Source organism: Bombus vosnesenskii, unplaced genomic scaffold (assembly GCF_011952255.1).
Source record: "Bombus vosnesenskii isolate JDL3184/JDL3185 unplaced genomic scaffold, Bvos_JDL3184-5_v1.1 scf7180000013271, whole genome shotgun sequence".
Lineage (NCBI taxonomy): Eukaryota > Metazoa > Arthropoda > Insecta > Hymenoptera > Apidae > Bombus > Bombus vosnesenskii.
In genome coordinates, this window is record NW_022882929.1 from 339,008 (window position 1) to 365,031 (window position 26,024).

The 26,024-nt window shown below is 39.7% G+C and overlaps 1 protein-coding gene across 1 annotated transcript in view; it reads left to right on the forward strand.

The window, feature by feature from the left end:
- The window catches only part of LOC117231138 (E3 ubiquitin-protein ligase MIB1), a 93,027-nt gene extending 68,518 nt beyond the window's left edge, over positions 1–24,509 (forward strand). The window contains exons 9-10 of the mRNA XM_033489253.1: positions 13,832–13,983; positions 24,467–24,509. Of these exons, the coding sequence (XP_033345144.1) occupies positions 13,832–13,983; positions 24,467–24,509 (195 nt within the window). The remainder of the gene's footprint in view (positions 1–13,831; positions 13,984–24,466) is intronic.
- Positions 24,510–26,024: the final 1,515 nt, after the last annotated feature.

A 26,024-nucleotide genomic window follows, 5' to 3' on the forward strand; every position in this document is an offset into this window, starting at 1 on the left:
TTCACATGGTGCCACCTCGAATGGCTTACAGATCCGTTCCAAACAATCTCATTGCTTTTCACTCTCCCTGTTCGATTTATAGAGCGCCATTGTTTCGGAAGGATCTAGTAGCGGCCTACAAGCATATATCTTACACGCTAGCGAGAACTGCGACGGATTTCTAGACGGAATTCTGCTCTTCTTTCAAGTACACTTATTCCCAAATGTGCAACGAACATGGATGTTGGAATATCGATGTACGTATATAACGAACGTCGTTGCGACGAGAGATAGAAGATTATCCTCTTCCAAACTAGATATTTAGTTTTACTGGCTGCATTTATTATTAATTTTATTGTTCTTCGTACGATAAAAGGGGATACTGTAATATATTGGATGAATTTATCAAATTAAATTATTGGAAAAATTTTGTTAAAATATTACTTTTAAAGTAAATTAACAATTAAATATTTTATATATTAAATTTTTAATTTTTAAATATTAAGTAAAATATTATAAATACAATCCATAATGCAGTAGCATAATTGATTATTCCGAGGTACTTATTGTAATTACCTATTATATCAATTTTCTTCAATTAATAAGTATTCCTTTTCTTTTATAAAATTCAATAATTCATTATTTACGTAAATAATGTAAAATTTGATGTAAGATAGGAATATTTCTCGTGTATTTTTCATAATCGATAGTTTTAATGCGAGTAAAGAGTAAAAACGAGATAAACGTATTATTTTGTTCAACGTATATGTAGTAGCACGAAATAATACTTCAGTTTGCTTCATCGTTTGCCTTTATCCTGGTTTTCTTTTACCTTTCGCAAAGCAAAATACCTATCGTATTCGTGAAATCATAAAATATTTCCTCTTCTTAAATCTTGTCCAGTATCTTTGCGCAAGATCGATCAGAATTTTTATTCCACTTGGAAGCATTTAAATAAACCCGAATCAAATATCGTCGACGGCAGGTTGCTCTTTCTTTTTGCTTCGTTCTTTCGATTCGCCAATGTAAATATGGGTCGCGATTCTTGTTTCCGAATTTCAAAACACTTAAACCGAAAGCAAATATCGCGGACAGCGCGTTTCTCTTTTTTTGCTTCTTGGATTTGCAAACGAAGCTTCACGATCATACGACGTATCCAGGCTCCATGAATCAATCGATATTGCAAAATAGAACGCCGAGCCACGCCGTGGTCACGGTTCATTTCTGTTTTCGGGCGGTGCTATGGCGGCAACGGACGAACGAAATTTACAATTCGATGCGATCCTTCCTTAAACCGTATCCATAAGCAATGCGTGATTAATGTGCCAAATTAGCGAGCATGTTCGGCGACATATGCAGCTGAATAGAACGAGGACGTGAGGGGAAACAAGCGAGAGGGAGAGAGAGAGAGAGAAAGAGAGAGAAAGAGAGAGCGAGAGAGGGAGAGGAGCGTTGGTATCGATCGTCGTTGCATCGCGCACAGACCAGAAGAGAAATGGCGTTTACATGTGACAAAGATTCTCTGATGGATGATAGTGCTCGTTGCTTTAGGCGTTCCTCCGCTACTCGATGATATTTTGATGGTTTGATCGACGTTGACACGATGACGAGTTTGCCCGGTGTTCGCGACTGAGCGGCGGACCTGTGTGATACAGAAAGGACTGACAAGAGCATGCTAAACCACTACCTTGATGGATGATATCGTCGTTCACTGTTGGCAGTGCAAACACTTGGAAGAAGATGCACCGCCGAGAATGCGACTCTGCCAACTGATTTTCCAGTTCGCGAAACTATCCGGCGATGTGGTGCACGTCCCGGCTTAATTTATTGTTATTGCGGATTAGAAGGTTATATTGCTTTTGGAAGGTGGATTTCCATTTTACCCTTAACGCCGTTGTGGTGAAATGTGTTGAATTCTCTGGTACACTTCTCAGATAAAAAATTATAGCCAACTGTAAGTCACAATTACGAGGTTTAACGCGCTGAAAGATTATCGACGCGTATAAAATGTTATGTTTCAATTGTTTACGTAAACTTATATTTCTACGAGCACGCTATAAAAATAAGATGTAAGTAGGTTCTGTATATTCTTGACTATTATACATATTCTCTGTACAATTTTCTACATCGGAATCGTTCGTAATACGATCAATTAATCGAAAGAACATCCTCCGGCTTGAATGCAAAGGCTCGCTCATTTCCTATATGATATAGCAACTATTTTTCATATTTCTTTTAGCGGCGATACGTTTGAAGGATCCTCTGTTTCCGTCAAATCATCCCAAATGATACGTTCTCTCGCCCGCACTTTGTCTTCCAAATATTTGTACGAAAGAATCTAACGCTGTTAGAAACTCGGTGGTCGTTTCGTCAAAATATTGTTTCAAGTTTTGTGAAAATTTCATATCGTTCCCAACGCTCGTTTAAACCGATCATCAACAATGTTTTATTCCAATATGGTAATTCTCTTTTCCATAAAAATCGAGCCAGAGAACTTCGCGTATCGCGTGCCCAAACAACCGATCTCCGTGAAACCATTCGAAAGAAGTAAAACTAGTTCACCAACCTACTGAAAAAGAGGGATAAAAAAATAGTGTAAAGGAATAACAGAATAAAGAGGGGGACGACGAAGAAAGAGACTCGGGAGGAACAACTTATTACAGGTTAGAATAAAGTCCTGGCTTTCTGTCGTGACAAAGAACGATCCTACAAGGAGAAGAGTTGTATGGCGCGAGGGGTGAGTTAATACTAAAAGCAATAAGCAACGAGTGGTTGCGGTTGCGAAGGGTAGGACAGGGTTTTCCAAAGTTATTGTTGTGACCGCCGCTATTCTACGCTTTGCTCGTCGCCACTCTGCTCTCTTTCGACTCGCCTTGCTAAATTAAATTTTGTCCTGCGCGTGCAATGCCGGCGAACTTTCTCCGTACGTTTCGCCAGAATTATGCAAAAGCTGTTTCCTTGGCTCCTTTGTCGGCCCTCTTGTCGCGTACTCGAGGAAGAGAGAGGCGTCTCCGCGATTTCTTTCCACAGTTAACAGTATCGTCACGTATCGTCAGAGCCGAGAGTGTAACTAGATCGAAAATGTTGCCGATCCCGGCATGAATTTGATAGGCGATAGCGTTCCTATGCTCCTGGGATTCTTAGTCGATTCTAGGATAGTGCTATCGATCTCACGATGAACTATCTTTTTCTCAGAAATACTACGCGCATCGAGATAATTCACCTTCCTTCTTCGACGTCACCTTTTTACGCCTGTCCAATGCTTTCCGCTTAACGGAACATTCTATGGGGAACGATTATTTTTTTGCGACGTATCTCATACGTGTAACGAAACAATGGAATGGCTGAGAATCGTAATGGTCAGTCCAGTGGCATTTTTCATAAAATAACAAGTTTTGAACGTTTGATTTACCGAGCGATTGTTGATGATATACTAGAAACATTGACGAGTACCATGGAATTTTTTTTAGTATCTGGAAAGTCTAGAACAGTGAAAACGTTGACCATTGAACAGTAACGAACCAATTTACCCTAGGGAGTTTGAAAAAAATATATTCCCATCCGGAGGGTTACAGAATGCTTTTGAAAATTGTAGAGCAAAATCACGAGTGATTCAAGATATACTTAATATCTAATCCAAAATAAATTAACATCAATATCTTATGTAATAATTGCTGGTGTATCGATAAACAAGGAATTTCTTGGTCTTTTGAAAAGGAAATTGCTAGCCGGCTACAACAAAATCCATCAATGTACATTCTGCGTGACATCGACGTGCCTTCAATGTTACCTCCGGTACTGCTATCCGATCTTCCAGGCTTAAGAGTTTCTCCTACACATCCCCATTTCGAGTAACCGTTTTCCGTGAAATTAAGACACCGATCGAGTCAATAACAAGAAGGAGCTAAACACGAAGACGCGGCGAGGAACTTGACCAGCGGGAGATGTTGTCACGGATAGAACGAACATATTTGCGGGAGCGTTTAAAAAGGAACATCTCCGCGGCGATATCCGCGTGTAATATCACCGTGAAAACGGTAAAGAGTTTCCGAGCCGGTCGCGTTCGAAAAGACGTTTTTTCGTTTAAAGCGTTTCTTCATTTCGCTTTACTCCTCTACTCTGTTCCTTTCATTTTACTCTGGTACGGTTTAACAGTCGGCTATATTAGATTCTCTTGAGTCCAATTTTCCTTTCTCCCTTCCTATTTTTTTCATTTTCCTTCGGCTGTTCTCTTCCACCTTTTTCTTCATCTTTTCTTCTCCTTCTCCTTCTTCTTCTTCTTTTTTAATACTACCTTCGGTACACGGTACCTGGAGGGGAACCGGCTGTCATAAAGCGCAAACCGGGACCCCGGATACGACGTGCTCGGAAAAAACGATCTCATCACGATGTTTCGATTCAGCGAATCGCATTCGTCGACGCCTATCCACGACGCGATGCGGCGGCCATCCTTGGAGGAACTGGGTTATCGATTCCCGCCGTAATTTTGAACTGCTGCACGTGGTCAGTTCCTGGTTCGTCCCACGTTTTGCATCTTCTCTTTCCACCTCGCTTCTCTCCGTCTTTTTCCTCTTCCCTTTTCCCTCGATGATTGGTTTTTCTATCGTTATCCTGTTTTATGTATGTACTACTTACTGTGTAATCTATATGTATAGACGAAAGAGCATTGGAAGATTTGGTACACAGATAGCGTCATAAAAGTTTATGTGGTTGAATTAGTGAGAGGGTGCTGGCGATAAAAGTTAGTAGGAAGGGAACACCGAAATGTATAGACCTTACTCGTTATCAGGTGAAGATTATACTGGTGTTAATGAATGGGAAGATATTCAACGCATTGGCGCGCGTTCTTTTGGTCATTTTCGATTTAACTATATATTTCTCACCTTAAGAAATATTTTATAAAATACGAACGAATTCTTATTGTTACATATCATGGATACGTGATTTCAAATTTATGTTAAACATCTTTTTAAAACGTTACAAATCCTCGTTGTTCGTTACGTTAAGTCGAATTATTTAATTCTCGAAGATTGATGATGGTATATAGCGATTAAGATATGCAATACAAATATTAGAACTAAATACACTAAAATTAAGTAAAATTCAGCTTAAAATCTGACTGTAACTATTACGGTTATTTTTCCAACGTCGTATACTCGTCGTCGTATACTGTATACTCGATCGAATTTATTCAACGTATACGCGATTATTCCTTCTTTTCGAAGATTTCAATTTATCATTCACTCGTGTCACGTAACAAGCAATTTACAGTCTTACGGACGCTTGAATTGCTAATTCTCTAAACGTTCGTGCAGTTCGGCTAAAGTAAATTCGCACGATATTGAAATCCATATTCGGCACACGGTATGAGTAGGTTGCTGCGCGTAAATGATGCCTTTCGATATGGTCTTGCTTCAATAGCGTTTAACAAAACGATCGATCCGTGCATCGATCTCGCGAGCTTTTGTACCCTGTCTGTCCAGGGTTAACTTCATCGTGTAGGAGGGTAGAATATTTGCACGTCCGTCAGTGGTAACTTGGCAGGCTTAATCGGCTTTCGGCCGATTCCTAAAGTACACAATGAATTGCATCACGGCGCCGCTGGCCGGCCGTGTAATCCTCGTGGCGGCAATTTATATTAATTAGCCCATTCGCCCGAACCATTCGTGTTCAACATAAATTAGCGGGGCTAATGATGAATGTCAGGTATAAACGTAACATTATGCGGCCACGCGCTGCTGTGTACGAGTGTGTCGTCCCAACTAACCCGGTGTTCACCAGGTAGAGAAGCTCGTGCTGCTCGATATATACGTCGCGCGGTCATACATAACGCCGTAGCCCCCTTTGTATGCGCGTACATACGTTTTGGCGTGAAATCAACGTGACACTTGCCTATCGTGATTACAACTTGACAACGTATGCAACGCGCGTCTCTGACTTTACGTGCACTCGTTCGTGATATTTCGGCAATTTTGCGTTTTTAATAATTTTATATGTTTCTTTTTTTGCTGAGAGGAAAGAAAGTTGATCGAGTTAATTCTTATATACGATTGTAGCTTTGTTCTATCGAAGTTTAAGGTTCACGTACGCGTACAATTTATGTCCTCGAATAATCTTGCCCGCGTTACGTTTATAGGTCCTTCTGTTTATAGTTTGTAGGTTATCCTTATACTTTCATCGATTTGTAATAATCATAATGGAATCGAATTTGCTAGTTTATAATTCGAAGGAGCACTTACTGTGTATCCTTCGATTATAAAATTAGTAGGCTTGAAATTTTAATTATCTGTTATCTGTATCCATTATTTATTTCGATTGTCAATAGTAATATATTTTACTATTCGTGTATACTACTACGTAAGTTTCCTATTTACAAATAATTCGCGCTTTAATACCTATCGCTTGAAAAAAATCTTATCGATTTAATCTATCAGAAAGGAAACAATCCGAAGCCATAGAGTTCCTTAAGTATCAAAATAATTCTACCACTATCAACAGTAGCAAGCGCCAGTTTTGTTATCGCGTATTGTCTCTGAAAAATCAGTGTTCGTGGAGCATTCGGCGAGCAATTCGCGCGCAGTGTAATCACATACGTACAAATTCATACGCTTAGTTGCTCGTATTCGTGCACCCAGCGTCCGCTGAAGCTGCACAATTTCTTTCCCAAAGGACAGTTCGCCCATTTACACGTCCACTGTAACTCGATAATCGATCGCCAGTAGCCTTCAGAGATGGTAAATTCACAGGTGGATGAAAATCGCGACAAATCGAATAACCAGTCAGGGCACGAGGATGACATAACGAGTCGTCGGACGGTTCTTGTTCTTAGCTGTGCGTCACGGAAGGGGTGGATTTTGCACCCATTGCGCTCGTGTTTCACCGTAGGCGTCGAACTCGCTACACGACCCGCATACCGGCGTTTGAGTCTGTGTCTTTGTAAGCCACCTATAGACTGGTTGATCCCGTTCCAGTTAGGTGCATCGGACCAAAGGGAGGAAGCTCGTACTGAAAAGTAAGAACTGGAAACGGGCGGGAAGGGTTCGTTGCAATCAAGCGCGGACGCGGACTTTGGGGATGCTTCTCCGTTTTCTCACGGTCTGCATTATCTTCTCAGAACTGTGTGTTGCCTCTCCAACTCCTCTCTTCGTCTCTGCTGAGACGAGGCCAGACGAGGTAACGAAGGAGGCGGAAGATCGTCCCCGTTCTTCCCTTCCTTCTTCCCCTTTTTCCACCTTCTCTCCGTCTCTCTCTCTCTCTCTTTCTTTTCCTCTGATCTTCCTCGTTGCAACCTTTCTCTCTTTCTTCTCTTCGACGGCCGCCTTCATCCGTCCTTTCAGCGTGGCCCTGTATCTTGGCTGAAATCACTATTGATCGCCTCTGTAAAATAGCGGTTGAGCTTAGCCGATGTACGGTGGCGGATTATTCCTGGATTTCCTCGGGGCGCGTGTGTGCGCGCGCGTGTACCACGTTAGGATTGATAAGAATCATGGGAGAAAGGAGGTTTTAAGTTTGAATCGGGGGGATAAGTATCCTCCTGGCTTACCGTTAGCGATGCCTGTTTGCCCGCCCCTGCAATTGAAGCTATGTAGAAGCTTTAATGGATCAGCCTTGATTGCACTAATGGTAATTGTGTTTATTATATGAGCCGTTTGGAAGTTGAAGCGATCAATTCAACTGTTTGCTAATTGAAGTACGCGATTAATATCCAATTCTCAAGAAACGTACGCCTTACTTCGGTAAGTTCATTCGTCTGGAAAAGAGCAACGTAAGCGATAGTAAATTCCAGGGTAAATTTAATAAAACAGTGTTCGTAACGTCATCGCTTTTCTGTACCTTTAAATCTATGGAGTCGATCGGTATGGCTCCTGAACGACTCGCGCGAACACCACAGTTGAAAAATATGACAATACGTGAAAAAGCTATTTTAAAATTCAATATATATATTACAACATATTGTCAATCAATTCTATTAGGTTGTCCGGAAAATTGAAAATCGATTCAACGATCCGTTTAATTACGAGTGGCGTTATATAATAATACAACGATAATTATTAATTCCTAGTAATTAGCGGGGTATCATTAGTAGCCTTATAACGACGGAAGAGAAAAATCTCATTAAGGAAATTACAAATAATTCTACACGAAGCGAAGCTACGCAATCTGAAACATCATCGTACCTGAAAACCTCGATTTATTTCCACGGGATACGATACAATTAATTACCTTCTTTTTTTTTTTTTGATTGTCAAGGAAAATCCTAACCTGCAGAAAGCTAATCAGAAATCCTGGTAAAACGTTGAAATGTTACGAACGTTCCGATTTTCGACGACGCGGCGGGCAAACTGGAGTTTGCCTAGCATCTTGGTGACATCTTAAAGCCCTCATTAGTGTAGCTCGTCACCTTCGATAGGTAAACGGGGTGAGAGAGAATTAGCCACGTCAATATTTGCGGTGCAATCAAGCCGCTTCGACTCGGCGTGTCCCCGTCGTCGATGTCGTCGTCGTCGTCGTTTCGCTTCTCGGTGGCCCCCGACACTGCCACTGATTGTAATCCACACTGCTCTGACCGGTTTGCCGCTGTGTTGTTGCTGTTGTCTTTTCTCATTTTCCCGACTCGTTCACCTGATACGTACACACGGTCGTGCTACCCTCTGAGATCCCTCTATCCGTTCTGACGTTTGGTCGTGGTCCAATCAGACGTTTTCGTGACGACGGCAGTTTCTTGCCGAACACGTTAAAACGGCTAGTTAGCTTTACCAAATGTTTACGCGGCCTTGCACCGATATAATTTTCGCGTTTGATCTTGCTACCGGTTGTTTGAAGAACATTGCCTGCTAAATGTGTGTACTATGGCAATTTGGACGATTAATTATGATCACGTTTGATTGTGGGTTCGAGATCTTGACGTATAGTAAATTGTTACTTGGACGTGATTAACGATAGTTGGGGCACTGTTGGTTTAAAATGTTAAAAATGCCATGTTCAGTGTAAATATTTAATCATTCCATGACGCGCTAAAGTTTTTATGACTGTTATTAGAAAAGAACTTGGATAACAGTAACTACATGATAATTGATATAAATCTTCATAAACATAATAATAGACTTTCTAAGGATGTTCGATGAATAAAACGTGAAAAAGACTTACGTTCCAAATAGTAAAAGTATACCGTAATAATACATATTGTTTTATCCGTTTCCCTATAAAGCTTATAAGAAATAATTGAATTATTTAAAATTCTAATCAAAAGATATCCCAACCAATAGATATCATATTATTTTACGAAGGACACCACTTTGAACGTTCGAGCAAATTCCGAGCAATATACACAAATCCAAGCTACGATACCGCTTTAAATCTCGCATCTTTATCGCTTCTATCTTCAAACTTAACGCGATATTTCAACGAAAAGATACCTTAACTTTCTGAACTGTAGAAACTTTCACCGCAGATTACAGAACGAGTTCTGCAATGATCGCTTCGCCAACGACATACCAAAGTTCAATACCAATTATCATAACGGTCTTTGTAACTCAGCCTCGATCGTATCATTGCCATCGAATTTATTAATTCTGTCAAACGAAAGGTCTGCCTGCATAAAGATTCTACCAGGAAACTAGAACGTAGCATTGAAATCAGTTATCTGGCAGAAAGGGGAATACCGTGAGTTTAATAGGCCATACAGAGTCCCGATAAAACTCGTCGCTAGCCGTTTGTACTTCTTATATCTGACAAATCTTCCGGCGTTTGTCACCGATAAGGAAGAATCGAGGAGCCGGAGGCGAGGAGAATCGAGACGATCGAAACGCGCAAGATGGTCAGCTAAGGCTATAAGGAAAGGCGGGGCGAGGGTCGAAGGAAAATCGATGGAAGAAATAGCGGAATTAAGCTTTTTCGAAAGTTGCACGTGCGAAAGCTGCGGCACGGAGGGATACGAATCGCGTGTCGTTTGGTAAACGAGGGCGAAACGGTCGGGAAAGCAGGTGGCTCGTGATGGCAAAAGGGTTGCGCTACGTTCCCAGTGAAAGGAACGACGTGGAACGAGAATAGGGAGGGCGGACGAACGCGTGACAGTGTCACAAATTGAAAGTGTCCAGACGAGCTCTGCTATTTCCTCGAGCTCCTGCTCGATCTTCGTGTCCTTCGCGTAACACGATCGCAAAATTTTTCACGAAAAGCGATCGCTTCGATTCTCCTTCGCGACGGTCACGTTTGAATTTAACTTGCTAGTTTTCGTACCAGGAGTCGAAGAGTTTACGCAGAAGCTTATTTCGTTCGTGTTTTTGCTTTTATCAATTTTTTGGAGATCTTTTCAGGATTTTTAAATTTTCAAGAGATTCGAATCTTTTTTGGTATTTGGAACGATAGGCAATTGTCTGGTAATCGATTTTTGGCTAGCAGACAAGCAAACATCTGCGAATAAACCGGATCGTGTGATCTGATATAGAAATATTTTTATGGTTCGAGCGATAGAAATATTTTTAATTTAGTTGGAAATTATTGACTATCGTATGAATTCTCATGGATTAAGTTAAGTAGGTGATTGGTGAGATTGAATTTTTAGAATTTTCTGATAGTTTTTTTTTCTGGCGCACCTGATAAACACGTAAACCTTGCACCGCGAGGCAAGTTTCCTAAGTCTTGAGTGAAAATTTTTAGAAGTGAAATTTAAAGCGAAAAAGTTAGGTCCAGAGGAGGTGAATTGCTGTCAGCGTATAAAATTTGCAAAAAATTCCATAATGCTGCTAAGTATGTAATTTGAAACTTTTGACTAGCAGCGTTATGTTGCATACTTCGTATCGTCTACAACCTGTCCAATTAACTATAATTGACAAGATAAAACAATTCTTTCAAAACGCGTTTACATAGTTACTTTTTTTTACTAATTCTATAAATATGAAAAAAGTTACTTATACTTAGTCAATTAACGACAATTAACCAGTACAACGTTACGTACAGCCAAGATCGAGCGTTAATGCAATTGGCAAGAAGTTTCAGCGAGTAATCATCACGATTATCTCTAATCGAAGAACTTTAGTATTTATTTATTTCATTCTAATTTATCGTTATATTAAAAACATGCTTCTACGCGTATAGAAAGAGTAAACCGCAAATTATTTGGCTATTACGATGCATGTTGTTATAAAAGGAGATCGCGATAAAGCCGGAAAACACTGATAGGCGTCACGAGAAGGATAAAAAACGACCGAAGGAAGGGAAATTACGATGTCGACAGGAATCGGTAGAAGTCTAGCGAGTCCTGTTCATCGGTCGGCCGCGTACATGCGATTGTTTTCCCTGGACTGTGTTCTTTACGCTCGTTAATTCGATCGCGATCCGTTAATTGCAGTTCATGGAAGTAGAAACGAAGTTGGTGGAGTTAACGTCTGGTCTGCATCGTGCACCGATCAGCCCTCGTGGCTCGATAACGTTGGCGAGAATAATGGTCAGGATGGTGCGATCAGGTAAATAAAACAGGGTCTCGTGGCTGTCGTGCAATCCTCGGACAATTCCCATTCGCACACACACACCGCTCTCTGCTTCATTCTTCTCATCCACTTTCCTTCTTCCAAATATCTACTTTCACCTCAATCTCTATACCCTTTCCTCGCACCCCTTTCGAAAGCTTCTTTTTCATTCTTGGTTTTCATTCTCTGTCCGCTGTTCGCCCCCTCCTCGTCGTATCCTCTCGGCCTCTTTCTCTTGCGCTCTCAGCTAGTGGCGTGACGCATGGCCAGCATTTATAGCGCGAGATAGCACCGCCGGTTCTCGACAGCGCCGGCAGATTTATCCTCCACGGTTATTGGAGTTATACAAAGGATTTTTCCAACTGATCCCATAAAGTATCTGTGCCTGATGTCCTATTATTTACGCAGCCGGCTCGGATGCCACTGGCCCGCCACCACCCACCACGCCGCCCTGAATTTTTCTCGAGTACCGCGAATCTTTAAAGTACGACCGACTCGTTTCCAGTAATTCAACTAATCTCGTAAAGTCTGTTATGTACCTTTCGGGACTAAATTCCTGGTACGAACGAAATCAGGGCGATTCTATGACTCGAAATAAGCGGATACGAAAGAACAACGAAATTGCTTTGGAAGCTTCGTTTTCGAGAAAATCGAGCTTGTCAACTCGTCAAGTATGTTTGCATTTGGTTAGGTCTTAATTAGCGTGGAGTGGAAAATTGGCAGGAGATCGCTTCACACGCGAATAAAATGCAGAATAACAGTTTTTGCGTGCGTAATGATTAGGTAGACTGGAACATCAAATTCTTAGAAAGTAAATTATTAACATTTTCAAAAGCGAGTGTATTTATATTCCTATCTCCTATTATTATGAAATGAAATATCGAGCGCTACGTTTTAATAAATTGTCAAGCTCGAATTTAACCGAAAATTAATACGCGAAGTAATTTTTAGATGGTTCCGCGTTTTTCTTAGTTACGTCGTTCTTAAAATCGTAATAAATTGAGTTGAAAGAACTCGGAATTGTAGGAAGTTGCAGACACGTATTACAAATGGAAAATATCCAAGGTGTAGGGAAATAATTTATTCGGCATGGAACAGAATAAGCAAGCAATAAATAGTAATAACAAAGTTATAAAAATAATATCTACGGATTGCTTTCTTACTTCTTTGAAAAGAATATCTTGCCTGACGTAAATGGAGTGCAGGTTCTTGCGTTTTGTAAAAGCACTCTTTTTTGTTGAAATATGAATAATGTATCGCGAAGAAAACCTCTATGCACTATATACTGAAGCGCGAAGAAAAATTTCTGTTTTACATTGAACTTTACTTTCTATTTTTACATTGAAAGCAGAAAGCACGCGCTAGGATAAAGGTATTTCTTTCCTGTTCCTACGGCTTCTGAATGACATTCTCTTTCACAGTATAAATATAATGCAACCTCCTGTTCCCCGCAGTCTGTTGTCGTTGAAGAGGTAAATGATATGTACGAAGAAAAGTCTCTACATTTATTTTCGTATTCTTATCTCCTTCCAGAATTTAAGAAATAATATTTTTCTTGAAAATACAAGTGTTCCAATATAATACTCGTATCATATTCGTCTATTGGGACGTGGTAACGCGCACACAGTGGCGTGTTACGTTGGATACTTACAGAAATATTTTATGAACATATTACGTGTGTTGTACTGGTAAAAAACATTTAGAAATTTCGTTAACACGATAATGAAATGCGATCGTTACGATCGTATTCACGATGTTCGAAACAAACTTGACAATGTACGTAGAAATTACAAGATATTGAAAATACATACATTTTGCAAAATTGATATAAATTGCCCCTTTCGAAATAATATATTAGGTTGTCCGAAAAATGTATTTCTTACGCAAATGTGATTTTTACGACAGTGCATATTCATACAAACGTGAAACCAAATATGTGAAATGTCGCGGTGTTTATCTCGACATAACAAATTGGATCGTACGTAATTTGACAAAATAATATAAAATAAAAAACATTGTGCGTCTGTTATTTTCTCATAAAAAAAAGAAACTTTTCGGACAACCTAATATTTAAACGAAAATTAATTTAATAAATATAATTATAATAAATAATATATTTAAAGAAAATAAAATTTTATTTTGCATATTTACGCAATATGAGTTACTAATTCTAATACTAAGAAATACGTGTTTCTTCGTAAAATTTCCTGGTTTCCGAGGTTTCAAAAAATAATCCGCTTGCGAGAAATACAAGTGTCCTCTCCGAACAAGAACCCTCTGTTTTAACCAGAAAAGACCCACGATCCTTTGTCCGGGGTAATCGATTCCTAACGAAAAAACCGTGTACGACACTCTGTAAGTGAAAGCTGTTCCTTCGTTTCTAGGACTCCGAAGGTGACACTCCCCTTCACGATGCGATCTCTAAGAAACGGGATGACATGTTGGCTCTGTTGTTGGACCATGCCGCAGACATCACCCTCACGAACAACAATGGCTTCAACGCTCTGCACCACGCTGCTCTTCGTGGAAACCCAAGGTAAGTAGCTCGCGTTTTCGATGCTTACGCTTTTGTCCGTGATACTGTGCGCCATGTTGAATGTCCCTGTCGGCGGTAGAATTTAACCGTCCGAACCGACCACTACCGAGAATAGAACGATAAAGGACTTTGCTCTAAACAGCCTGACAATTAAGAATAGCCGGCTGTATTTCTATAGCTGATGGGTCAAGACAGTCTCACTCTCTCTTGGCCATATTTTTTCGATTTTTACACAATAGGTGTTGGTATCACTGTTGGCGATGTTGAGCTGTATTTTCTCGTTACAAGCTGCATTTTCTTCCTAACAAATGATTCCAATGTATGGATTGACACGCGACGAAGAGATTTGAAAGTTTTGAAGTTACAAGGGTGAAGTTCTAACGACAGGGATGGAAGAAGAATTCATCAATTTCGTTTATGAATTTATGCGTTTATGGGGAATATGAAGGTCCAAGAATTCGCATAATACACGTAACAAAGATATATAAAATGCTTAAAGTATCTTTCGAACTTGTGACTGAATGTTTATTAGCAATTATTCGTTTACACATGATATCTAAATACATATGCATGTTATTTTGGCAAACTGATCGACATCGATTCGTGACAGTAAAACAACACTCGCGGCTGTGAGCGTAGTCTTTCCAGCGAACGAATCTTCGTGTAATATAGATGTTAGAATGTTGGAACGTTTCTCGTTCGAATGATTTTTGATTGGATGTTTGAGCGAATCCGGATTAAAGATTGAATGTAGTCTGCCTCGAATGTCGATTCGATGTGACGTTGTCATTCGCATAAATCCAAATTGTAAGGTATACAGCGACGTTAAATCGATATGTCAATGAGTATCTATGAATCTTCAACGAGGATTCAAGTAAATCCCGAGAAGGATTTTAAGGCGCCGTATCCAATCGCTCTTCGGCTTTGTTCTCTTGTTCGACAAATCATGAAAGAACGTCGAACCACAGGTGCTTCCGAGCTAGTTGTCTCTCGAAGTCTAATCGAGTCGGACATTCTGGCGAAGTACTGAGTTAATTTTACTCCAATTCTCAGCAGTCGCCGCCCTTCTGTTCAATTTCATCTGTTACAATCTCGAGGATCTTCGAGGTTTGCTCGCCTCTGTTACTTCGAGACATTGATGGAGTTCTTGGAATGATAGCTGGTACCTCGGAATAATATCTACCTTCGATCAGGTTCTTGAAATATTATTTCCCCTTAAGAACATACTCCTCAATTCTTTAAACTTTGAATTATATCAGGAAAATAGTATGAAAATGCAAGGTCGTGAAAGGTAGGATTAATCTGGTAATAAACTGTCACAGGATAGAGAAAAATTTGGATGCTTGCGCTTACTTTAATCACACTTGCAAAGATATTTCCGGTACATTGTATTCAACGCTATAAACAACGAAGAAAATTTATCACGAGGTTTGGATTAAAAATTTTAAGCGGCTACTTCGTTACGGAAAAATATTAAATATTCCTCTTGAATATTACTTTAATCCCATTTATATTTAAATTTGTAATAGATTCTCATACATCTCACTCAACACTGGCAAGGATTACAAAAGTTTATTGCACAGTCATGTACATCCTTGTCTTTTGCTTAATAAACCGGAGTCAAGTTGTGCCATTGTTGAAGAACTCGAAAATCAGACCATCTCTCTTTCTCTTCCTCTCTTTCTCTCGCCAGTACTACACCCCTTCCCCTGTCACGTTTCATGCCCGTTTCCGGCCATGGAAAATGCAGACACCGGATGCGCATAGTAGTTCTGCAATCGCAATTACGAGGTACCTACTTTCAAGCTCTCGGTGTCAGCGATTCGCGCGTTACCACGCTCTCTGTTGCGATGTTGCTCGTCGAAATAACAGACAAATTTCTGTCGTCGAATGGAAAAAGCAATGGTTCAATGGTGCGAGAACTCGTAGAATGGTAGAAAGGAAACGATTATCGCGATGGCAGCTTTTGTTTCGGCGGACATCCGCGTCCTAGAATTGTCTCGTTATCAACGAGAATTTCGTTCGAAAATCTTTTTCCTTCGCTCCTTTCTACGTATATAAAATTATCGTACAGTTCCTCGCTTTGTAACTTTTTTTTTACGCCCTTGTTTCAAATGTCCAATGTTTTTGTTACGCGTTAATTTACAATTTACATAATGAAGGTAGAATTTCAGGCAACTTGATGCTGTATTATTTTTATTTATCCCTGTTACGCACGGAACCTTGTATTTTTGAAATTACTAATGGCCATTAAAAATTCTGCAGAAACCATTTTCACTCTCTATGGCTGTCTTTTTCGTTGCTCCTGAATAAATGAAATAATTTGTTATAGCTTTTTAGTACGCTGAAAGAATCAAGGACTAATGACTGTTACAATCGGATTATTGACATAAGCAATGTTATATAATTTCGAAGTGACAGAGAAGAGATTAACAGAGGATTAATGTTAGTATTTTAACGTAACGTTCCACTTTATTTACAGTAGGTCCATGTTTATGTAGCATAGAACGTACGATACACGGTGAAGTTTCATAATATATCAATCCCGTTAAATATTTAACATTACCTATTTTATTTTATTATAGGCGATATTCGTACTTCAATCATTACGAATCGTCGTTTACAAAGTCATTGCTAATTCGAACGAATTATAAATTTGGCCCGCATTATGATAAAGCGAGGGAAAGTCACAGTGATCTAGATAGATAGTAAAATGTCAAGTTTGGATAATGTAATTTCGAAACGTTCCAGCAAAAAAAAAAAAAAACAATTTATGATCTTACGCTACTGTAAATAGAGCAATATTTGCTTTCATATCGAGTTGCCAGGTCGTGAAAAGCGAAAACAATGAACGTGCTTGGGCAAGTGAGACACGATGGCTCATAGCCGACTAACGCGTATAACGGTTCGTGAATTCCACCGTATTACGTTAATTGAATGCATCACGTCGACTCGATTCAATCTCTCGCGCCATGGTCGTTCCCATTTGTGCCAAGTTACCGAAAATACTGCAGCTACTTTTTCCCTTCAATACTTTAATATCTATATACTTCCAATCCTTTTAGGTATATTTTTACATATTCTGCACCATCAAACTTCCTATAAACGCATTAATATTCTATCTATCATCGTTCGTACGACTCCAAGCTTAAGAAAGAAGAATGTTTCATAGGAATATTTCACACCAAGCTGTGATCCATTACAGAAAGCTGTAACGTCAAATTACGAGTATATATTCCCATAGAAGCGAAATGTAGGTTGAACGTGGTACACAACTTGACCCAGAAGCGTAAGCGGTTAATCATTTTTCTTCATCAAAGAGCTCGCCAGTCGTTCGATTTCGAACAGTCGATCAAGTTAGTCGGCAGAAAAAAAAAAAAAGAAGACGCTTGCACACCCATAGACGTGGATCCGCGGTGGATCTGCGGTTAGCTGGGGGTAGATTTCAAGGGGATGGTTTTCATGGTGCAAAGCCGGGGATAGAGGGTGTCTGCGAGACCGGGTTTTCGCATCCGCGTCTATCGCCTCCGGATATTACCTACCTTCGTTGCTTTTAAACCGGAGGGCGCTGATTACCGCGGGAAGATGTATGTGCCGCATCACCGACCGGAGGATGTATTTCAAAGGGAACCTATTACCCTGTTTTTCTATCCCGTTCTCTCCACTGCTCGCTCTCTTTTTCTCTTTCGTCTTTCCTGTCGACAACGGCTTCCATAGACCAGCCATCAGGTACCTGTATCTGCGTGAAAATCGAGCGTGACATTACGCAGAAACGCATTACCTGGCGCGAAACGAACCTGGAATTAGATTAGCGAATGATTTAAGATATCTGCACCGGGTCGTTCTTTAAGTAATTCCGTTTCTCATCCATTCTTCAGCGTGGAGAAATTGTTAACGAACGTGGCGAGCGTGGTCATGGTCAATGTTTCCAAGTTTGGTGATTATCAGAGCTGAATTCTTGAATGTACATCTTCCATATTCTCGAAGATGGTATCCTGCTGGGGGTAGCCATCCACATGAAAAATTAGAAAAATTTTTCAAATGTTCAGCTGGACGAATTGTAAAGTACAAATTAAATAATAATAAAAAAGAAAAAATCTTCCATATTGATTCATATGAGTCTTATGTAGAATACGCGTCGAGCTTTGGAAAAATGATAATATTTTAGAATAATTATTTTATCTCGCAATTCACGGTTAAAATTACATCGTACAAGGTGCGAGTGTAATGGATAATACGAACGACTTTCAATGTTAAAAGTAGTCTATTGTACCTTGAGGAAGTCGTGGAAAAGTGAGGAGCTAAACTGAACACCGAACTATCGTTTATTATAAGTTTTGTTTGGCGTGAAATTTTTCAAGTGATAGAAACTTTACTGTTATATTTTTTGGAGCGAGGAAAATGTGGGGAGTAAAACCGAACACCGAGCCATCATTTATTATAAGTTTCGTTTACTGTGAAATTTTTCAAGCGTTGGAAACTGTACCGCTAAACGATTTTTAAAGTCCTTCCCCTCTTTCTTTTTTCCCCGAACGAAAGGAGATCGATTTTCTAATTTAAGACGTTAATCGTATTTCCCAATATATAAACGAAAATGTACGTATAACTTGTTAAATTGTTTGATCGATTTAAGAAAGAAAATTATAAAATTATCATTCATCCCATTCACTGCAAAAGTGTTGTGAATTATGACTTACGTTAACAATTTAAAGAAGCTAATAATTTTAAAGAAACGATGTACCTAGCACATGTAAAACGAAGGAGAGAAGAAAATCGAAAATAGGGAGAAGAAATATCAGAGATTTGCTTCTCTTGCGGAGAAGCACTCCCCCAAGTAACTATACTTATGAAGCGACTTGATAAATGATCCTAACGCTCAATAGTCAGCCACTAGAATGAATCGATGAAAGTCAGGATGGTGAACGATCAAGATTTCGGTTGGAAGGTTTCTCGCGGTTCGATTCGCCACGGCAAATGGATGAAGTGTGTCTTGAAACTAATTCACACAGCGAGGTAGTTCGCAAGGGAAGTAAGTGCTCAAAGCTAATGAAGTTTTCTCTAACTCCGTGTACGCCGAGTGCGAGTCGAGAACCGGGTAAACATTCCGCTCGCGTCCTATCAGCACTCGCTCGAGTTAGATATCGTTCTAATCGATTCCACGACTTTACTGGAGATCCATCATCCCGGTTTCCTCTGAATTTTTTTAGAATAATCGCCTTCGTGAAGTACGATTAATGGGTTATGATTCGATATGCATAGGTTGGATAATATTTTATATCTCCATTTATCATATACTTTTATATCTCCGTTCTTTGATCGGTTATCATCAGGACATCTTGGAAGTAGCTTCATGTCGTGAAATGATGGAACAGTACAAAGCAAGAAAAATAATTCTTTCGAAACTAATGATGTAACGGTGTAAAAGCCTTTTTAGAATTGGTGGACGAAGTGCACAGTGTTTCGCAAGAAACAAATTATTTTAGCCTATTTACTATGTTGTTTTAATTTCATTAATGCTAGTCCGTATACGTTAGACGTTATTAATTTCCTTCAAATGTCTAAGAGGATGACGAACGCACATAACTAATCTCAAAATCAAATGAAAAGATAGTTTTGACACGCAATCGGACGGCAGCGTACTAAATTATAAAATTGCCCTTCTATAAAAGACGAGAAATTTGACTTTTACCTCCATTTGCCGTACCTACAACAAGCTTAATATCTAAAAACACCTTCAAATTCCTTCTCAATCTCCAACTTGCTCGCTCGCTATCGATCCTCAATCGACGCAAGAGGACGTCGCCAGTCGTAAGCCCAAGCTTAAACCTAAAATCAGCTGGAACGTGGAAAATAGTGGTCGTCTTCGCGCTCGTTACACCCGCTGCGTTGACGCTAAATAAAGGTGAATTTCGACGATATTCTAGGCTGCAGAGTCAGGTCAGGATTCTCGACGACCTCGTGGCGTACTCGTCTCCTTTCCCAGTTCTCCTCCTCCTTCTTGTTCCCGGTCAGGGACGAAATCAGTCTCTCTCTGTCTCGTAGCCGATTCTCTTTCTCCAGCGTTGGCGCTTCCTCTCGGCCTTGCCGTGTCTCTTTTCCTTGGCCTGTGAAGGAGCTGCCAGCCAGCCAGCCAGCTCCTCTCGAGTCCTGTGTTGCAGAGAGAGCTCTGAAGCCGAACGAACGGACGTCCGGAGACGTAATTTCCTGCCCTCCCGGTGCAGCTCCCTTCCGCTTGCTTCTCTTTCTCCAGTCCGCTTTGTAAGCCACGTTCTCCGGGGGGTTGCCGGCGAAACTTCCCTCGTTTTCCGTGCTTCTGCCTTCGGCCCCTCTGTATGCACCCTCGAATTAAGGTCGAACGATGACCGTCCTACGTCAAAACGCGCCCGATGCAACTACGGCTTTGCGAAGATTAGGATTTGCTCTGTAGAAACTGCGCAAAGTTTGCCCTGTGTGTCGTGAAAGTAGCGGGATATGAAGCTTTGTTATTGGCTAGAAATGGAATCGCCCGAGGTTAGCTGTAACAGCTGTCTCTAAGCGTGATTAAATTTGCAAATTGAATCCTGCCTCTGATATAATCGGTTGGCCAAGGGTTTGTGTCGTGCATTTGATATCGGACGCTGTTTTTTTTAAAGGGAATCGAGTGGAATTTCATTTTCGTCGATGGAAGAATTACATTTCCCGGATGAGTCTGTAGCTTCGTTAGCGGGAGTGACACAGCTAGAAAATATTAGTTGTGTCGGAAAATATGATGCAACAATATTGTTGTTTGTTAATAGAATCAGCGGAAAGGATGGCGTTTGTATAACAGGATCAAGTGTCGTTTTTATTATTTTCAGTTAGTTATAAGGAGCTTAAAGAATCGCTCGTGTTTCGACACATATTTTTTAATGGTGTTATTGCAGCAAAGGAATAATACGTGAAATTGTGGATTTTGCATTGTGTTCTAAGTGTTTCTATCTTATTTATTATCGTCTACCGCTAAAGGTGGAAAAAGATGACGTTATCGTAAAATAGCTGTATAAATGAGATTTCATTGAATTTTAATTCCCCATCGATCTTAATTTAAAACTTAATTAAGAAGTTGAAATTAAAAGCAATACATTATAGCATGATTTAAAGTGAATGTTTTAAATATTATAGTTTGAAATTGCCGAGATACGATCGGCAACGAAACGAAGTTAAAATGTAAATATTTAAAATCTTTAAAATAAAATCTTTAAGAATCTTCAAACTGTGTGCGTCCAGTTGCTCTCTATTTTGTTTTTTATTTTTTTTTTTTAATTCTGTTTACACCTGGAGTTTTGCTCCCGAGGGTGGTGATACTTCGCAGCGTGTGCCAAGCTGGAATAAAGGCTGGGGGCGTTTTAATCTTGCCAAATGAAGTTTTGCTTAAGAACAATGGACGTGATCCTAGCTTGTTATACCTATGCAGTTCTGTGCAATTTGTACGCGACGCTGCCATTAGTGTAGCGTGCGTTGTGTGTATGTGATAACATTATCATCATAATTAACATTGTTCCTGTATTAGCAACTTGGTTAAAATGATAACAGCTGGCGGTTGTATTGATATCTTCGGCTGCTACCTACAACGCCCGGTATTAATTATTAAAAACAATTGCAAGAAATGTGATGGTAGATGATTGAGGATAGTTGGTTCGACAAATTGAAACAACGTTTCTGAAGGTGGTTCTGAATATGGGGGAAAATATGTTACTGTAGAATTATTATAGAATTATATGAACGTTTTATCTTTCATAACGTGGTTTTATTTGCTACATTATCAACAGCGATTCACGGAAGGTGGTCAGATGTATTTAAACACCACTGAGAAAAGAATATTAATACACGTAAATTTAAATATACGTTCTCAATCAACGTTATATACGCATTGTTGTGAGATCAGTTGACATAATGATAATTCAAATTAACGAGAGTTTCGTTTCGCTTAAGATTCTCAAACTACGTATTAACTTGTCTTCTTGATCAGATCCTAAGCCTCATATATCTTATGTTGCGTTCCGTTCTGATTGCCAAGATTTTCCTTGACAAATTTTTCATGCATTATAAAGCTAAGGTACGTGCAGATAATCTAAGCACGAGCAAGTTTCACCTAACGTACCACCGTGCAATTATTTTTATAAACTTCACAATGCACCGTGATATTTTATATCGGCGAGTTGTGCAGGCAAACGACAGAAGTTGTACCACCTAAAAATTTGCATAAATGATATCTGATACGATAGTACACATTCGCACGGAACAACCAGTCGATTGTAATGTTTTAGTATTTCACCGTAAAGTATGGATATGGGGAAACGGGGTTAATAACGCTTTGTAGTCGGAGCAGTACGAAACGATCAGCTGGCTATGCCCGTGCATAGCCATTACGTGTAAAGGCCACTAAAATTACCCGGCTATGCGTTCTCTTTGTTACGCCATGCTCCCGATAGCTCGTTACTCAGCCATGATGGTGCAATTATTATGCCTACATACGGAGATATAAACACGAATCGCATTGTAAATTGCATCTCTGCCGCGGCTCGGCTAAGCCCGTCGTTGAATATTATATCGGCATCTGGATATATTGATAGTTGAGCGATAGTTGTAACCCTGCGAATTAGTCACCCTTTGCGGGATCAATAAATGGCCGATTACGTCAATTTTCTATATTGCCTTAACTAAGGCTTTAAGTATTGCCAACTTTACAAGAATTATCGTGTAGTCGATAGCGGTGTATCATTGGTTATCTGTTTGATGGAACGAGCAAAATTTGTGTCAGAGACAAGTGGAGCGAACATGATTCTCTCGTACACCCGCATATCTTTTATTTCGACATCCGATTCGCCAATACGCGTTTGGAAGTTACCACGTGAAATTAATTACTTGGTTTTCGATTCGCTGTGATCGAAGATGAGCATTTCGTTCTTGTGTATTTCAAATATAAAATCATTTGCGGGAAATATCGAAGAGAATGAATTTTTAAGATTGCGTATATGTGTGTGTATCAATAACGAATTCGTATCGGATTAATATTGCAAAGTATTATATTTTATAAATAAAATACAATATGTTTGGACAATATTTAGATCGTAAAATTTAATATTTAACATTTAAGATATTACAGTCCGTTAATTATGGAATCCGTTTTCGTTTAGCTTAGTGTTATCGAAATTACGAGTTTGCTGTATCGTGTTCAATTTATTTACTGACTATTACGAAAACTCGTGACTGTTTCACTGCAATCATATAATCCTTTCTATGTTCGACATTCACACGTTGTATAATACAATTTTGAAAATTCATTTGCAGTACACGAAGTTAATGTCGCGTTCATAAACTACGTGCAGGATTATTATTTTTCAGCATTAATTTTACTTTACTCCTCTAATTTAACGATAACAGTGTTATAATAATAACAATGTTAGACAAACTGGAACCCAATTTATTCTGCAAGTGGTATCACGTCATAATACAATAATAACGTAGCAATAATAACGTCCTGGAATAATTTCGGCTGGTGGTTGAAAGCGCGAACCAATTTCCGCAAAACTGAAATCTGCCTTACTGCACGTAAATGTTCAACGTAGACTATCGTGTTTGTATACAACAACAAACTGTGTATTTTTAACCCTCTATGATGCTATGTGGTTTTTTTTGGAAACGACATTCGTGTATCTATATTTTCAGAATTTTATTTTACTTATTCATCGCTCTCTCAGTACAATTTTTGTTATCATATTGTTGTATCGGTACCGAATTGTTGCCTATAACAATCGGTTTCTATTTTTCAAACGAAAAATGTAGGCAAAACTAATCCTTTTTTTTCAAAAGGAACATAGGAACATTGCAAATTTACAAAGGACTGACATATTTAAACACCAGAAATCCATCGAAAAATTCCAGACGGAATAGATATATTCTTTCCTGCAACGACGATCTTTCATTTCGCTTGCTACGACCATTTATCTCTATTACTCCCTTTATTATATTATTACGATACTTTCATCAAAAATATTTGCTCGCGTATACATATATATTTGCTATTCTGCGAGATATAACTTACCGCGACCAAAGGAAATTGTTCCTTCCAGCGTGAAGGGACATCGATTTATGTGCAGCTAAATTCGATTAACCCCCGCTTTAGAGCACTTTGAGGTGATTTAAGGCACGATGGCACTCACGAAGCCACGACAGCGTGGAAGACGACGGTGGACGTGTGCGGCTTCTCGCAGAATATACGAGTGGCGAGAAGTCGTGTTACGAAAACTAATTCGAAGTTACAGCAAACTTGATATCACGCGGCGTACGATATACGCTTTGCCTCTCTACTGCTGCTTTGTTGCTTGTAGTAACGTGTTGCTTGATTATTCGAAGACGAGCATTATCGAAACCTATCTTCTCGAGTAACGCAGATTCTATGGTGAAATTAGTTTAATTTTTCTTTTTTTTTCCTTAATCGGAGATCGTCAGCAACGCTGTGCAGTTGTTCCTTTATATCTAAATCGTTAACTAACAATTCGATGTGAGTAGAAATTGTGTGAGAATTATTAAGTTTTACTTCTGAATTTAATAGATTGTTCGCGCTGTTTGGTAGATTTACTATTTTTCTCGCAGTGTCGTAGTTTTTGCATCTCGCTTATTTTAAACGCGTATAGCCGCAAATATTAATATACAATGAAACGTTAAATGCGTTAAATCCTACTTACACTACTTTCCTATAGCATCCCAATTAACGTATATCCTATATAACAAATTTTTGCGTAGATATTCAGTTGTATAATTAATTAATATCGATTATTTTCTAATATAATTAATATAATAAGTTAATATCGATTTCGAAAACTTCTGCGATTTCAAGTTTCGAACTCATTTAAATATGCAACAAATTCGAATTCGCTTCTCTTCAAAATTCAATGGACCAAGTACGATATAGGACACGTAACAAACAAATTATATCTTTTCCTTCTTTCGATTAAACTTGAAAATAGGTATTAAAGAAAAACGTGACATATTTCAAAGAAGATTACCTTTTCAGAGCGGCGTTATTTCCACTGTATAATTTCCTAATAAAAGAGAATCATAAACGGTGCGCAGCAATTTCAGCGCGTTCCCGGCTTAGCCGGCGGATTTAATCGTTTCATCTAAATTATAATTAATGCTTCTAATCTCGGGGCCAAAGGTGTCTAGCGGGCAAGGCAGCGAGGACGGATTTCAACCGTAACGTCGTGCCGCTGCCGCTTTGCCGCGGACAATTTTGCGTTTTCGCGGACGACAAGTCGCGGGCTTCTAACGCGAATTCGAAGCCACTTTGCTGTCTCTCGCGCGGCTTAATTATGTTAGCCGCAGCGCGAAACGTAGTCGCAGCGCGAATCCGCTTTGATCTTTCGCCGTGTAGCCGCGCTCTGATTGTGACAGGCCCGAATAGAAGCGGACAGAAGATCCGCCAGACGCGGATACCCCGTTTGTTTTGTTGTGTTAGGACCACGGTCACGTGTGTACACGCGGAAACCAGGCAATTCCGAGAGTTTCCACCCGACGTGATTAAAATTTCGTTAGGAGGTGTTCGCGTGTCAGCGACTGATTCGACTGGCTTCTCTCTGTGCGCCTTCGTGACGTTCGCAGTTCCGCGTTTGTGCATGTTTGATAGAACGGCCGCGAGGGAAATGGTCTTCGTTCCACGGCGAACCGACAGGAATTCTTCTTGCGGCTAGCTCGTCGCAACGGTAGATTTATGAAACGGTTCAGCACCAACTAGGAGCTTCAGAGCGTACAGAGTCGAAGGGCAATCTCGAAGGCAAGTCTCCTGGAGGATTTGAATCACAGACAACGGTATTGTAACTGAGCTTGTTGCTATATCGTTTGACGCGTTTCAGAGTGTTCTCGATTTTTACATGACAATTTAATTCAATAGGTTTCTAATAGATATTTCCGCATGACGACTACAGGGGAAGACGAATAAATCGGTTTTTCAAATTCGACAACGACTTCAAAAGGAACGAGGGATTTTCCATTGCAACGTTTCGTTTCAACATCGAATTTGT